This window comes from Lissotriton vulgaris, chromosome 4_1 (assembly GCF_964263255.1).
Source record: "Lissotriton vulgaris chromosome 4_1, aLisVul1.2, whole genome shotgun sequence".
Classification (NCBI taxonomy): Eukaryota; Metazoa; Chordata; class Amphibia; order Caudata; family Salamandridae; genus Lissotriton; species Lissotriton vulgaris.
This window is the reverse complement of record NC_141691.1, coordinates 405,322,822-405,340,246: the sequence shown is the minus strand read 5'-3', so window position 1 is coordinate 405,340,246 and position 17,425 is coordinate 405,322,822. Positions and strand designations below refer to the sequence as shown.

General features: G+C 47.8%; 1 protein-coding gene across 10 annotated transcripts in view; it reads left to right on the top strand.

Moving 5' to 3' along the window:
- Positions 1-17,425, top strand: part of BCORL1 (BCL6 corepressor like 1) — a 962,450-nt gene that overhangs the window by 833,465 nt on the left and 111,560 nt on the right. For all 10 annotated transcript variants that reach the window (XM_086918805.1, XM_086918802.1, XM_086918799.1 and 7 more), the window contains one exon: positions 7,033-7,253. In XM_086918805.1, coding sequence (XP_086774931.1) covers positions 7,033-7,253 — 221 coding nt within the window. The remainder of the gene's footprint in view (positions 1-7,032; positions 7,254-17,425) is intronic.

The window sequence follows — 17,425 nt, the reverse complement described above, 5'->3', positions numbered from 1 at the left end:
TACTCACTACTCTACTCACTACTCTACTCACTACTCTACTCACTACTCGCTACTCTACTCACTACTCTGCACTCACTACTCACTACTCTACTCACTACTCTACTCACTACTCTACTCACTACTCTACTCACTACTCTACTCACTACTTTCTACTCACTACTCACTACTCTACTCTACTCACTACTCACTTCTCTACTCACTACTCTGCACTCACTACTTTACTCTCTACTCTACTCTACTCACCTCACTACTCTACTCACTACTCTACTCACTACTCTGCAATCACTACTCACCTCACGACTCTACTCACCTCACGACTCTACTCACGACTCTACTCACTACTCTACTCACTACTCTACTCACTTCTCTTCTCACTACTCTGCACTCACTACTTTACTCACTACTCTACTCACCTCACTACTCTACTCACTACTCTACTCACTACTCACCTCACTACTCACTACTCTGCACTCACTACTCACCTCACTACTCTACTCACTACTCACTACTCTACTCACTACTCTACTCACTACTCTGCACTCACTACTCACTACTCTACTCACTACTCTACTCTCTACTCACTACTCTACTCACTACTCTACTCACTACTCACTACTCTGCACTCACTACTCACTACTCTACTCACTACTCTACTCACTACTCACTTCTCTACTCACTACTCTGCACTCACTACTCTACTCACTACTCACTACTCTCCACTCACTACTCTACTCACCTCACTACTTTCTACTCACTACTCTACTCACTACTCTACTCACTACTCTACTCACTACTCTGCACTTACTACTCACTACTCTGCACTCACTACTCACTACTGTACTCATTACTCACTACTCTGCACTCACTAATCTGCACTCACTACTCTACTCACTACTCTACTCACTACTCTACTCACCACTCTACTCACTACTCACTACTCTGCACTCACTACTCTACTCACTACTCTACTCACTACTCTACTCACTACTCACTACCCTGCACTCACTACTCACTACTCTGCACTCACTACTCTGCTCACTACTCACTACTGTACTCACTACTCTCCACTCACTACTCTACTCACTACTCTACTCACTACTTTCTATTCACTACTCTACTCACTACTCACTACTCTACTCACTACTCACTACTCTACTCACTACTCTGCACTCACTACTTTACTCACTACTCTACTCACCTCACTACTCTACTCACCTCACTACTCTACTCACTACTCACTACTCTACTCACTACTCTACTCACTACTCTGCACTCACTACTTACTATTCTGATCACTACTCACTACTCTACTCACTACTCTCCACTCACTACTCTACTCACCTAACTACTTTCTACTCACTACTCTACTCACTACTCTACTCACTACTCTACTCACTACTCTCCACTCACTACTCTACTCACCTAACTACTTTCTACTCACTACTCTACTCACTACTCTACTCACTACTCACCTCACTACTCTACTCGCTACTCTACTTGCTACTCTACTCACTACTCTACTCACTACTCACTACTCTGCACTCACTACTCACTACTCTGCACTCACTACTCTGCACTCACTACTCCCTACTCTACTCACTACTCACTACTCTCCACTCACTACTCTACTCACTACTCACTACTCTACTCACTACTCTACTCACTACTCTACTCACTACTCTACTCACTACTCACTACTCTACTCACTACTCTACTCACTACTCTACTCACTACTCTACAAAATACTCACTACTCTGCACTCACTACTCTGCACTCACTACTCTGCACTCACTACTCACTACTCTACTCACTACTCTCCACTCACTACTCTACTCACTATTTTCTACTCACTACTCCACTCACTACTCTACTCACTACTCACTACTCTGCACTCACTACTTTACTCTCTACTCTACTCACCTCACTACTCAACTCACTACTCTACTCACTACTCACTACACTACTCACTACTCTACTCACTACTCTGCACTCACTACTCACTACTCTACTCACTACTCTCCACTCACTACTCTACTCACTACTCACTACTCTACTCACTACTTTCTACTCACTACTCTACTCACTACTCACTACTCTGCACTCACTACTTTACTCACTACTCTACTCTACTCACCTCACTACTCAACTCACTACTCTACTCACTACTCACTACACTACTCACTACTCACTACTCTACTCACTACTCTGCACTCACTACTCACTACTCACCTCACTACTCTACTCACTACTCTACTCACTATTCACCTCACTACTCACTACTCTACTCACTACTCTGCACTCACTACTCACTTTTCTACCCTCTACTCACTACTCTACTCACCCCACTACTTTCTACTCACTACTCTACTCACTACTCTACTCACTACTCTACTCACTACTCACTACTCTACTCACTACTCTGCACTCACTACTCACTACTCTGCACTCACTACTCTACTCATTACTCACTACTCTACACTCACTACTCACTAATCTGCACTCACTACTCTACTCACTACTCTACTCACTACTCTGCACTCACTACTCACTACTCTGCACTCACTACTCTGCACTCACTACTCACTACTCTGCACACTCACTCTGCACTCACTACTCTGCACACTCACTCTGCACTCACTACTCTGCACACTCACTCTGCACTCACATTGTTGTGTGGTACCGAGTAACAGCGCTTTCACACACAATGTCTTGACTTGACCCACGCGAGGCAAAATCCCAGGAACCTCTTTGTTCCCTGTCAATCTGAGAAAATCTATTTTTAAAATGGGATGCTTTCAGGGACCCACTGTGTTGGGGTGAAAACGGTGGGAAGCTATTTCACCCACAGCTGAAATTGAGGTTTCAGATGTGCAATCACTTCGGAATCAATCAGGTTCCCGACAAAATTGTGAATCAGGAGTTCAAAAGTTCAAGAGCGGCCCTCTTTCTGAGACACAATGGCAAAAGCACCGATTTCCTAACTACACGGGCAGAATACCAACAAGTAAATCATTTCTCTGTGAAATGTGTAAATCTCCATAACACTTTCACCTGCGGCTCCTATCTCCACGAGACGACCACTGGGGTGTTCTGCCAGCGCCATGCTCGGCTGAGCCCATTCATGCAGACCAGAGAGCTGCTTACCGCGCACAAAGGGCCCCTTGGTGCTGGCAACCTCCAGCAGCCGCTCCATCGCTGGCAATTTGCTTCGTGCCAGGAAATCCCAAATCCCAAAGTGATGACTTTCGAGTTTCTTGGGATGCGAGCGAGCTCTGCTCACAAGCGCTGCTAATTAGGATGTGCAACGTTGCGTGCACGCATGGGGCGCGAGGAGCTGTGGTGTGCCAGGCGGGGAATCGAACCCGTCGCACAAAAACACGCTCCTGTGAAAGCCTCCTGCTGAGACGGCCCGGGGTGCACCTCTCGCGCCCGTCTCGCGCTCAGTGTTTCTCATCTTCGCGGATCTACCCTGCTCCTAGTCTGGAAGCACTTGCACCGCTCAGACCATCTGGATTGCATCACACGGGCACTGTGACAGCTCGTAATTAAGATTAATAAGTCGCTTGTGCGCGTAACCACACAGAAAATGCCATGAAAATGAAAAAAATGGCGGACGAAAAGTAAATATAGCCTATCACGTCAAGGCTACTAAATAGACAGCACAGCGAAGACGAATCACTAGGCAGATGACATAAACAACTCCCGCGCACTAAAGAATGTTGCAGCCGGACCCCTAAAGAAACTTTTTTTTTTTTTTATAACATAAGAGCTCGAAGCTCCGCCTCCCCTGCTGACGCAGGGTTGACGTAGGCCGAGCCCTAAAAATGATGCCAGGAATGAGGAATGCCCTCTACCGGCCCTTGGGAGTCACGTCACCGTAATGCGTGGAGCTGCTAATACAGCTCTAGCTACACCTACAGTATCGCAACGCGCTCAGGCAGTGCCAGAGAACCGAGAACAGCGCGCACACAGGAAACCGCACGTTAGGCAGTTACACTACATGGACTTAGCATCACTAAGGAAAAAACACTTAACTGGCTACTGAGCGTCGAAGAAAGAAGGTGGACTCTATGGTTGGACTGTTGGAACTAGAAAAACAAAGGCTCATTGGATTTGTAGTCTTTATTGTTTTGATATAATGTTGGTTTTTGGCTGCTAAGCAAAATAATTGAGAAAGTTATTGCATAATCTGAGCCTCCAGTCCTGACATAGAATCTGACACTTATTTCCCCCTTATCCATATGCTTTGAAAGAGGTCTCTCAGCTCACAGGTATTGAGCTTGTTTAACCTCCTTTTTGATGAGCGACCAAAGCTTCTGCATTGCAAATGTCTCTCCCTTTGTGTTTGCATCCAGTCCTTCATGCTTACATCCAGTCCTCCATGCTTGCATCCAGTCCTTCGTGCTTGCATCCAGTCCTTCGTGCTTGCATCCAGTCCTTCATGCTTGCATCCTGTCCTCCATGCTTGCATCCAGTCCTCCATGCTTGCACCCAGTCCTCCATGCTTGCATCCAGTCCTTCATGCTTGCATCCAGTCCTTCATGCTTGCATCCAGTCCTTCATGCTTGCATCCAGTCCTCCATGCTTGCATCCAGTCCTTCATTCTTGCATCCAGTCCTTCATGCTTGCATACAGTCCTCCATGCTTGCATACAGTCCTCCATGCTTGCATCCAGTCCTTCATGCTTGCATCCAGTCCTCCATGCTTGCATCCAGTCCTCCATGCTTGCATCCAGTCCTCCATGATTGCATCCAGTCCTCCATGATTGCATCCAGTCCTACATGCTTGCATCCAGTCCTCCATGCTTGCATCCAGTCCTCCATGCTTGCATCCAGTCTTCCATGCTTGCATCCAGTCCTCCATGATTGCATCCAGTCCTCCATGATTGCATCCAGTCCTCCATGATTGCATCCAGTCCTCCATGCTTGCATCCAGTCCTCCATGCTTGCATCCAGTCGTACATGCTTGCATCCAGTCGTACATGCTTGCATCCAGTCGTACATACTTGCATCCAGTCCTTCATGCTTGCATCCAGTCGTACATGCTTGCATCCAGTCGTACATGCTTGCATCCAGTCGTACATACTTGCATCCAGTCCTTCATGCTTGCATCCAGTCCTTCATGCTTGCATCCAGTCGTACATGCTTGCATCCAGTCCTTCGTGCTTGCATCCAGTCCTTCATGCTTGCATCTAGTCCTCCATATCCAGTCCTTCACGCTTGCATCCAGTCCTCCATGCTTGCATCCAGTCCTCCATGCTTGCATCCAGTCCTCCATGCTTGCATCCAGTCCTCCATGCTTGCATCCAGTCCTCAATGCTTGCATACAGTCCTCCATGCTTGCATCCAGTCCTTCATGCTTGCATCCAGTCCTTCATGCTTGCATCCAGTCCTTCATGCTTGCATCCAGTCCTTCATGCTTGCATCCAGTCCTCCATGCTTGCATCCAGTCCTTCATGCTTGCATCCAGTCCTTCATGCTTGCATCCAGTCGTACATGCTTGCATCCAGTCGTACATGCTTGCATCCAGTCGTACATGCTTGCATCCAGTCGTACATGCTTGCATCCAGTCGTACATGCTTGCATCCAGTCGTACATGCTTGCATCCAGTCGTACATGCTTGCATCCAGTCGTACATGCTTGCATCCAGTCCTACATGCTTGCATCCAGTCCTACATGCTTGCATCAAGTCCTTCATGCTTGCATCTAGTCCTCCATATCCAGTCCTTCATGCTTGCATCCAGTCCTCCATGCTTGCATCCAGTCCTTCATGCTTGCATCCAGTCCTTCATGCTTGCATCCAGTCCTTCATGCTTGCATCCAGACCTACATGCTTGCATCCAGTCCTTCATGCTTGCATCCAGTCCTTCATGCTTGCATCCAGTCCTTCATGCTTGCATCCAGTCCTTCATGCTTGCATCCAGTCCTTCATGCATGCATCCAGTCCTTCATGTTTCCCGTAGCCTGCGAAACTGCTGCAAGACCCAGTGCCGGGAAGTGCTTTAAAATTCAATCTCAAAGTATATATAGCACATTTTGAGCAGAGTTCTGGAGACCACAGTAGCAAGCAGCTGAACAGGGGCTCGGAGATGTACTCGTGTTCATCAAAGACGGAGCAGTTTTCAGAAATAGGTTTTCTAAGCATGACAAATGCACACTGTACTGCTACGCTGCATATAGTAGATTGTTGGTACAGGTGTTCTATCGCACCACCTTTACCTGGCAGAAAATCTGTAGTAGGGCAAAATGAACTTTTCCAAGACATAGCCTGAAGTGAATAAATACAGCAAAGAAAACACTCAAAGGAAAGCCCTCTCCAACCGCGCATTTTTTTAAAAAAAGGACCGCTTCTTCTGCTTTGCAGACTTAGTTTCCATTGCAATTAAGGAAGGAGCTTATGACTCTCCTATTCTCATCTATCACTTATGGGGGCTTCCATAAGAAATACCCTAGTTCTGTGGATACATTTTTTTTATTATTGACTTGAGGAGGGATGTCTCCCTTGTAGTCATTTGTGTTTTCATTTTCTATATTTTGCTGCTCCTGATGTTGGTGATATATATTTGTGAGCGAGCATCCTTGAATAGTTTGTTGTTCAGTTCCTTGCCAAAAAACGTTTTCTGGCCATTGGGGAAATTCAGAGTCTGAGGTTCATGGCAGTTATGTTTTTACAGTTTACAGTATGTTTGACTGTATGTAAGCAGGGACTTTGTAAGACATCAGTGTTGTACATGATAGAAAGAGATAGCATTAATTGTAAGGCTATAGATTATCTGGAACACACTTTTACGTTGCCATGAGTAAGGAGTACAGTAGGTTTTACCTATTGTGGGCAAGGGCTTCTTAAAGCAAATGTTTAGGCCTTTCCTTGAAGTGGAGGAGAAATTGTCTTATCTCGATACATAGACAGCCTGCTTAATGCCTATTTGTTTTAAAGATGTTTTATTCAGTACAGCTGCTTGCTACTCATTCATATGTTTGTATTTTCTTTTTGCCACTTCGGTAAATCATTGTTTTTATTTTAAATTGTAAGTCTCCGATACCAGATTGAAAAAGAGGAGACGATCCCCGGTTCTGGGTACTTCAAACCTGTGGCTGAGGAGCAGGCTGCCCCCCTTCCCTCAAGAGTTACAGAGACACTTTTTTAAGGAGGAACCTCAGGACTTTGCCATTCTTCCAGGCCTGGATAAACCATCTGGAAAACGCAAATTCAAAACTAAGCACCTTGGAGACAACACAGATGAGGATGTAAAGGTATGTTTACTGTGAAAATGGGTTTAAGTTAAAAAGAAGCATTCTGGCAGGTGGACGAGGGTTAGGTTAATGTTATTGTTATTGTTAATTACTATTTGTGTAGTGCACATCCTGTATTAGTATGTCATAACAAAGCACACTTTTGTCTGGATTATGACTTCCTAAAACTTTGTGTGCTCTGATTTATTGAGTTGTGAGTTATGGTTGGTGAGATTAGAGAGCTATGCCAAGCCGTTTGTATATTTCCTCAGTTGGGATGAGAATCCATTGCCCAGGAAATAAATATGTATTTTAAGTAAAAGATTACTGTCCTGTTAGTTCTGGATATGGATGATGTACTTGTTATTACAGCCCCTTATTTTTTATTTCAGATATTTTTGTCCAACATACAACACAACATATTGAATTCCTTAACCCTTTACAACACATTCCTATGTGTCAAAGACTCTACTCTTCATTTGTTCTGTTCATTCTATAAGTTTGCAGAAGTAAACACCTGTTCGAGGCATTTGTGCTGAAGATAAACATGCTTTGCACGAGTCCGCCATCTAGTGTTGACTTGGATGATTGCAAGTTGTTTTTTTTTTGTTTTTTTTTGTTGATTTCAGTAGTTTTTTATTCAAAATAAAGAGCATATTTAGTTGTAAGAAGTTTTCTTCAAGTCACGAGGCTGTGTGGCTCCTCTTCATGGTAATACTGTGCATGTTCATTGATGCCATCTTCAGGTAGTTTTTTCCGCCGACGGGTTTAGAGATGTAATCTCTCTTCTGCTTCGAGACTCCTTCGGGCTCTCTCGGTTTTCTAGTAGATCTCCTCTCAATTGCGTAGTTCCATTGCGTCTGAGCGATCACCCTTCTACCCAGCGGGTCTTCGACCTGCTTCCTCGGCCTAACTTTCTGTACTTCCAACATCCTTCGGAGAATGATCTGCTAATGGAATGAACTCCATTCCGCTTCTGTCTGAAGTGTTACTCTCAGTATCCCCATACAGACAAACACTCTGTTTGCAACCTATGCCGCTCACCCGGTCTAGAGGAAAGCTGTGAGGCCTGCAAGTCTTTCAGACCAAAAAAGACTCTTCGAGATCGATGTGTGGTCCACGCCAAAAAATGCAGAGTAGGCAAGCAGATGATGTACCGGACATCTTTGGTCGACAACAGGAGGAAGACGAAGAAGCTTCGGGAGTACAAGAGGAATCATTATCGAGCCATGATTCCTAGTCCCATGTTGACTAGGACCCTGCCACCCTTCAGCCGGCACAAAAGCATCGGACAGTGTCTACTTTTACCCCTGATCCAAAGGCCAAAACATCGGGTTCGCCCGAAAAAACTGCTCACGGTGCGCTACTGCAAAAAGTCCACTGCGCGCACCGAAAATCAAAACCTGTAGCCCCGCTCTCTGGCTCGGCTTCGAAAGTTCAGCCTGCAGCAGGGGCCTCCGCCTCCTCCACATATGGGCCTACAACTCCTTGATCTTCGGTTTTGCCACAAAACAAAAACATGTTATTTCGTATCTGACCTCAGTTCCTCCCCAGTCGACCTTTCCTACACTGAAATGTTTCACTTTCGGATCGAAAACTCCACTGGAGCCGATCCTCTATGTGATGCAGGAGTGACTCAATCCAAAGCAGAAAACACTCTAGATTCAACCTGGAACTAAGAAAATAGTGCTTCAGCCTAAAAAACTTCACTCTTCTAAAAAATAAAAATAAAATGACTTTTGAAGAGGCTTTGGATGTTTCCCTAGAGCCTCCAAAGAAAAAGAAGGATGCTGCAGCTAGCCCTATACACATCCCCATTACATCACCTAATCCACCACCACCATCCACTCCACCACCTCACTCGCCAGCCTTTTCTGAGGCAGGTGACATATTCCTCATTCACCTATAGTAGAAGATTAGGATGATATATCACAAACTATATACCCAGGGGATGACTATATCGTCGAACCACAAGAGGAAACGTACCCTGATCTTTATCCCACACGACTATCATCACCAACAATGCATCTGCGTATCAGGATTTAATATCAAGGACAGCAGCTTTCCACCAGGTCCCCTTACATAAAGACCTTCAGGTGTTAACAAAACTGATGGGAGTGGTAACATCACTCCTTGGGAGGTAAGGAGTGCCATTCTCCCTCTACCTCGACCACTGACTGTTAATCCGGGCTCTCCCCAGGCTGTCGTCCATCTCCTCCAGAATACACCAAACTTCCTTTCATCCTTGAGGCTCACTATCCGCATGCTCAAGTCACACCAACTGCTTCTCAGACACTCCCCTTTATCAGAGGTGTTCTGGCGCGATCCGGTTATGTGCCTTTCCCTCGGGAAAGAGAATCCTTGACAATTAGGCTATGATCCTGATCTCTTATTGTTAATTACTATTTGTGTAGTGCACATCCTCTATTAGTATGACAAAGACTGTAAATGTCTCTCGCTGGGACAAGTTAGTGGTTCGTGCATCACGCTCCAAACTGACCCTCTCCAGGCCCAATTGTCTGATGTCCTGTTGTTTGTTCTATTCCTTGCCCAAGAAGGCCTTGCTTTGGGCACAGATAAAATGTAACTCTGCCTTTTTGGCCTTTCAGTGATTGCCTGCTCACCCTTCCTTTTTTAAAGCACAGGTTGTCTGAGGTGTTTGAAAGGGTTGCTGCAGCTGTTTTCCCCCCTTCTTTTTTCGTGATTCCACAATGGGACCTCAATCTCATTCTAACGGATGTGATGTGTATTCCATCTGAGCCTCTCCACAACTGTTCCCTATGGTTCCTCACCATCTAAACCATGTTGCTAGGTTTTATAAAAAAAAAATCTTTTTATTGAAGTTTTTCAAAAACAACATATACAAACGGTACATTACACAACCAAACCCTCCAAGTTAATGCTGCATGCATATACATAAGATTTGTCAATAAGCAATGGCAGTCTGATTCAGACTGTAGGTAAAGGGAAGCCTCAGTTTGTTACGTCTAGGGGGCTACACCATTCCTATCCATTTCCCAAGCAAGTCCAGGACACTCTTCTCTGTCTGAATCCTCTCACTTCACACCCTGTCTTAGTCAGTCCACTGATTCCATATCTTTTCAAATTTCATTTGACAATCATGCACCCCGGTAGATCGGTTCCTCCACCCACTGGCACCTCTCCATAATGACCTCCTGGTTCCTCAGTATCGGAAGCACTGCACTGCCCTAATAACACACCACTTCCCTCCTGGCCTCCGCCAGTGCCAAATTGCAGAGCGAAAGTAAGCATCTATCCAGAATCACCTCACACCAAAGGCCCAGATCAACTGAGGCCTGAGCACCAGGATCTCCCCTGCCACCCTGTGAGTCTACCCTGAACCCCCCTACCATAAAGGCCTCAAGCCCGGACAACCCCAGAGTGCGTGCATCAGTGCACCCTGCTGCCCGCATGCCCTCAAGCACTGATCCCAAGTCACACCTGCCAATCATTTGGAGCTGTGTCCCCACAAATTACCCCCGATGCAGCAGCTTCAGCTGAATGAGCCGGAACCCTGCTCAGATAGCAACCTCCCCGGGATACCTACAGGCTGCCCAACGAGTCCTGATCATCCGTACGACTCAAGCCCCCTACCAACACTCTTGCAGTAGCTGTAACGGGGCCTGACTATTACTAAGAACTATAGACAGCCTGCTGGCAAAGTCGATACTCCTATGGGCTTTTGCCTTCCAACTCCTGGGGATAGGGATCTTCTGTGCCAAGATAGACCTAAGCTGCATGTAACGCAGAACCTGCCCCCTCCCCACGTTCTTATATTGGTCCTACATGTCTGCGAACGTCAGCCAATCCTTGACTCCCTAGTCCCCACATTTGAGATGCCAATCAAATCCCATTGCCTGCTGTGACCCGACACCCTGTGGAGCTCCGGCAACACCCCCGAGCTCCACAGTGGTGTCTTCAGGGTTAACCGACTCACCCAGTCCAGTCTGTGCATCGCATACTGCCAGATCGTAACACAGAGTCAGTCGGCTCTGAGAGGGTCGACACTCTCCCTACTCCCTGAATCCATCATGTGAAGCCATGCTGCTCCAGCGCCTGCCCGTCTGCCATCAGGTCGGGCTCCCCCAGGGTCGCTAATGTCCAGTTGATGATCAGCAGGCGAGCGGCCCAGTAATACAACCACAAATCCAGAGGGCAATAGCCTCATTCACCATACGCTTAGTCAACGTCCCCAGATCTAGTTTGGGACACCCCCATCCCAGAGAAGGACCTGCACCTCTGCTTTCAGTGGTGAAAAAGCTGGTCCGGAACCTCAAACCGTGAGTTTTGCACCACGAAAAGAAACTTTGGGAGATAAATCATTTTGTTTAGGGCCACCCTACCCAGGGGCAGGCACCGCCAGTGCTCCACATCCCTACAAAAGTTCCACAATAACCGCATTACGTTCTTCTCATAGAACAAATTGCGGTCACCAGTCACATAGACCCCGAGGTAGGTATTCCCGACGTCAGACCACACCAGCTGCTGAGGCCAGCTACCCATGGTTTCCAGTGGGACAGCGGATACGCCACAGATTTACCCCAGTTAATAGGGATGCCGGAGAAGAACCCAAAAATATGCAGTTTTGATAACCCTCGACACTGAGCAGTCCTAATCTACCAAGTAAAGCAGGACATTGTCTGCGTACAGGGACATCACATCCTCCCAGTTCCTGTCCCAACGGAGACCCCACTGCAGTGCATCCCGCCGATTCCAGGCAACCAACAGCTCCATTGCTACTGCAAAGAGCAGTGAATAAAGAAGGTACCTCTGCCTAGTTCTACACCCAGCTCAAATTCCTCCGACTGCACTCCGTTCAGCCTCACTCACGCCGTCAGCCTGTTGTACGAAAGCTGCACCCACGCCCGGAACCTAGGGCCGATGCGTATGCGCTCAAGGAGGGCCACAAGGCACAGCCACTCAAGGAAGTCGAACGCCTTGTTGGTCTTCACTGCCATGAGAAGGGCCGGTTCCTCTGTACTAAGCCTCTGAGCCAGGCAGCCAAAGAGCCGTCACAGATTGTAGTGCATAGACCTATGCAGCATTAATACCAATTGATCCGGAACCATCATCTATCACTTGTGATAGGCGAGTCACCAAAACTTTAGCAAGCAGCTTGGTTTCCACATTTAGTTGGAAAATCGGCCTATACGAGGTGCAGTGCTCCAGGGGCTTCCCGGGTTTATGGATCAGTAATATTACCTGCATTTGCCGAAGATCCCAGGAGATTTCGCTCTTCGACCAAGCCTCACAAAACAGCATGCAATGGCTTGAGCACCTTACTCTTCACACACTTGAAAAACTCTTCAGGGAAACTATTATGGCCGGGGGCTTTCCCACTTTTCAGCTGGATCATGGCTGTGACAATGTCTTTCTTGTTGATCTCAACCTCTAGTAAGTCCCGAGCCTCCCTGCCCAATTAAGGTACCTGGAGATCATGTACAAACCCCTGCATACCCTCCATCGCCTCTGTTGAAAGGTGAGAAGTATAGAGACTGCAAAGATAGCAAACAAAAGTTTGGGCTATCGCCACAGGCGTTTTTGCCCTCCCCATCTTCCACGGTACAAACGCCTGAATCCAGCACTGGCCCTCCTTTTTCCTGGCCAGCCAGGTCAGCAGTTTTCCCACCTTACTCCTCGTCTCATAGAGCCTGCACTGCCTAGTCCGGTATAGGGTCTTCGCCTTCTTGGTAACAAGCCACCTATGGCCCTCCCTCAACTTAGCGAAACACCGGCCTCACTCCAGGTCTGGCTGCTCCATAGTCCTCCTTTCCATCTGACAGGTTCCTCTCCAGCTCCAACACCTTTTGATGTCCATTCCTATTCTTTCCCGCCACATGCGTATTTGTCTGACCCCCAGCCACCATCCTGTATGCCTATGAGATTACTGTCCCCTGAAGACAGGACTCCTCATTCTCCTGGAAGTACAGGCTCGACACCTTCCCAATGCAGTGGCGTGTATCCCAGTCTGTCAGCTCTCACGGGTCCAAACGCCAGCCAGAGCTGGGATGGGGCTCAGAAGCCCACAGCTCCGTAACAATCGGAGAATGATCCAAAATACCTCATGTCAAGTAGGCTGTGTTTCTGTACCTGAAACGCTGTGACAAAGAAACCAAAAAGTAATCGAGGCCTGCCATTGAGCGAGAGGTGTTAGCTTCGTATGTGAAATACTGGTCCCCCGGGTTCGTTACACGCCGCAGGTACTTTAACCTCATGACCCTCAGAAAGGAGCGAAGTCTTGAGCCATATCTGGGTGCCCAACCCCTCCACCGCCTGGACCATGCGATCCAGATCTCCATGCAGGGTCAGGTTAAGCTCCCCCCATCCTACCCCCACACACACACACCAATAACATAGCCTACAGGCAATCAGCAATCCACTTTCCCATGCTCTCCAGGCCAGGCCACTGGAGACCCGAAGGAAAACCCCAGGAGGTCACGATCAGGCCCTCCCCATTCCATAATCCCCACAACCACCCAACACCCCAAAGGGTAAGCCCACAGTTGCGTTGTGTGGAATGACTTGGACCATCAGACCAAATTTACAACCCCCAGGGCTCCAATTGAATAGCCTACATGGACCAAAGGCTTACCCTCCCCAAAGGCTTACCCTCCCTAAGAAGTCCTATTAGGAACCCTTCAGGTGCATTTCCTTTAGCAGGATCAATTCCGGAGCCTGTTGCGCCAAATACAAACTGCACCACCCCCGGCTTCAGCTTGTTGCCAAGCCCATTCACATTCCAAGATCGCACTCTAAGAAAAAGCCCCCAGATACAGGTTGAGAACCCATCCTTGCCAATGTCTGGGTGTGCTCTGCGCTACCCTCTATGCCCCCTCTGCCACCTTACTTCCATTGCATTTAAAGCCTACCCATCCATCTTGAACTGTACCCCTCCCTGCCCCTCCCAGCACCCTGATCTTCGCCGGCCACAGCAATGTCTCTCCAGGGTCATATCTACTCTCTGGGGACTCCTTCGTCCATCTCCTCGGGTCTCCTGGCCGATCAGAAGTACTTCTTTCTGGGACGCCACTCCACAGGGCTACTTGACCACCTCCAGACTTACATCCGTCTCCGCAGGCACTGCATCACCGCTTTGGACCGTACTCCTTACCCCTCGTTATACAGGTGTTCACTATAGCACCCCACGGAGCTGAACCAAGTTCAAGGGGTCCCCCACCAGTCCTTGGCTCCCCACAAGATCACCTGGGTCCCCTAGAGGAGAAAGGACTCTGCACCAGCTGTCTGATGTGGTCTGCAGTTCACCTGACCAGCGCTGCTGGCAATATCCTCATCCTATGCAGGCCTATGCACCACAGCTCTGTCTCCATGGGCCTCTGTTGCCCCTGCCAGCCCCTCGTTGCCGCTAGGCCTCATCACACACTCACAAAGGCAGCAGCCGTTAGGAGGACCTGGCGAGGCCCGCTCCTTGCTTCGCATCCGACCCAGCAATCACAGCCCTGACATGCACCATGTACCACACAGCCCCCCAACAACACCCTAAGTGCCCCCCATCCGCCAGGCAGTGACTGGGGAACAGGTACACAAAAGCCTTTAGAACGAAAGCAGTATCAAGATATCATCATTAGTACGCCCTTCTTTATGCCGAATCGTTCCCTATCACTAAGCTGGTGCTTTTAGGTTAAGTGAAGGGTTTAGGTCAAGAAAAGAGGTGGGTTCAGGCTAAGGGAAGGGGCGGTTTTAGGTTAAGAGGAAGGGTGGTTTTAGTGCTAAGGGAAGAGGCGGTTTTAGGTTAAGAGGAAGGGTGGTTTTAGGGCTAAGGGATGGGCTTTTTTAGGGCTAAGGGTTTGGATGGCGATTTTTAGGGCTAAGGATATGGAGGAGTTTAGGGTATGGGTATGAGAGGATTTAAGGGCAAGGGTGTAGCACAAAGGGTAAGCCCACAGTTGCGTTGTGTGCAGGGACTTGGACCATCAGACCAAAATTCCAACCCTCAGGGCTCCAATTGAATAGCCTACATGGACCAAAGGCTTACACCTGCCCCTCCCCAAGAAGTCCTATTAGGAACCCTTCAGGTGCATTTCCTTTAACAGGATCAAGTCCAGAGCCTGTTGCGCCAAATACCACTGCATCACCCCCGACTTCAGCTTGTTGCCAAGCCCATTCACATTCCAAGATCGCACTCTAAGAAAAAGCCCCCAGATACATGTTGAGAACCCATCCTTGCCAATGTCTGGGTGTGCTCTGCGCTACCCTCTATGCCCCCTCTGCCACCTTACCTCCATTGCATTTAAAGCCTCCCCATCCATCTTGAACTGTACCCCTCCCTGCCCCTCCCAGCACCCCGATCTTTGCCGGCCACAGCAATGTCTCTCCAGGGTCATATCTACTCTCTGGGGACTCCTTCGTCCATCTCATCAGAGCCAATGGGCCATCAGAAGTACTACATTTTGGGAGCCACTCCAGGGGGCTCCTTGACCGCCTCCAGGCTTACATCCGTCTCCCCAGGCACTGTACAGCCGCTTTGGCCCCCACTCCTTACCCCTCGCCATACAGGTGTTCACTATAGCACCCACCGGGGGTGAACCAAGTTCAAGGGGTCCCCCACCAGTCCTTGGCTCCCAACAAGGTCACCTGGGTCCCCTAGAGGAGAAGGGACACTGCACCGGCTGTCTGATGTAGTCTGCAGTTCACCTGACCAGCGCTGCCGGCAATATCCTCATCCTATGCCGGCCTCGGCACCACGTTTCTGGCTTCATGGGGCTCTGTTGCCCCTGCCAGCCGCTCGTTGCTGCTAGGCCTCATCACGCACTCACAAAGGCAGCAGCCGTTAGGAGGCCCTGGCGAGGCCCGCTCCTTACTCCGCTCTGCTTCGCAGCCGACCCAGCAATCCCAACCCTGACGTGCACCATGTGCCGAACAGCCCCCCAACAACACCCTAAGTGCCCCCTATCCGCCAGGCAGTGACCGGGGAACAGGTACACGAAAGCCTTTAGAACTAAAGCAGTATCAAGACATCATTATTAGTACGCCCTTCTTTATGCCAAATCGTTCACTATAACGAAGCTGGCGCTTTTAGGCTAAGTGAAGGGGCGGGTTTAGGCCAAGAGAAGAGGTGGGTTCAGGCTAAGGGAAGGGGCGGTTTTAGGTTAAGAGGAAGGGTGGTTTTAGGGCTAAGGGATGGGGCGTATTTAGGGCTAAGGTTTTGGATGGCGAATTTTAGGGCTAAAGATATGGAGGAGTTTAGGGGTATGGGTATGAGAGGATTTAAGGGCAAGGGTGTAGCACAATTGCCCAAAACACTTGGCCCCATCCCTGAGGCACAGTGGCGACCATGAAGAGAGAGCACGAATGGCCCAAAGATCCTGATTCTGGATATGAATCCTTAATGCTGTTGGAGGAACCTTCGCTCAAGGCTCTGGACCTTTACAGCCTTAAGTAGACAAATGAGGGTAGGGTTGTGAGCAAGAGTTCCTCCTTTCCAAAGAAATTAATATTGTTTACAGGATAATTCCTTATTCAAATAACACTCATAGATCCTGGGTAATTTGAGTGACAGTAGTTGTTTTTATTCACCACTTTATTTCATCCATTTCACTCGTTTTTTGTTTCTCAGTAGACAAATATTGGGAAAAACGAACAGCGACACGTGTTTGGCCCTTTATGGCTAATAGAGACAGGGCTTCCTCAAGGCTAGTTATTGCATTCTCACATCATAGTGTCAACGATGAGTCTGTAGATATTCTAATTAATGATCAGGCATTATATTTAATATTTCATGATCAAAAGATCAATCGTTGCTCGTCGGGTCCTGGATTAATTCCTCTATGAATTAATCCGGGACCCGAAGAGTGACAACTGATCTTGTGATCATGAAATATTGAATATAATGTAGGAAAATGGGGTAGGGGTGGGATGGCACACCCACTGGAAAAGGACACCCTGCCAAGAATGATAATTAGTGGTCCTATATAGGATCCAATTCTGGTTAGAGGGGAGCAATATCAAATGACTATCAGAACCCAAGACAACAGATAGACAGCAGTCAATTCATCTTTTTATAGAAAATATATACTTTTTTATTATTATTAGTTTTGATGCAATTTATCATATTTAAGAAACAATCAATAGGTAACAGATTCTAGACTTAATAAAACCATCAATAATATTCATCATTTCATGTGGGGAAGGATTATCTTCAAGGAATTAGGTGT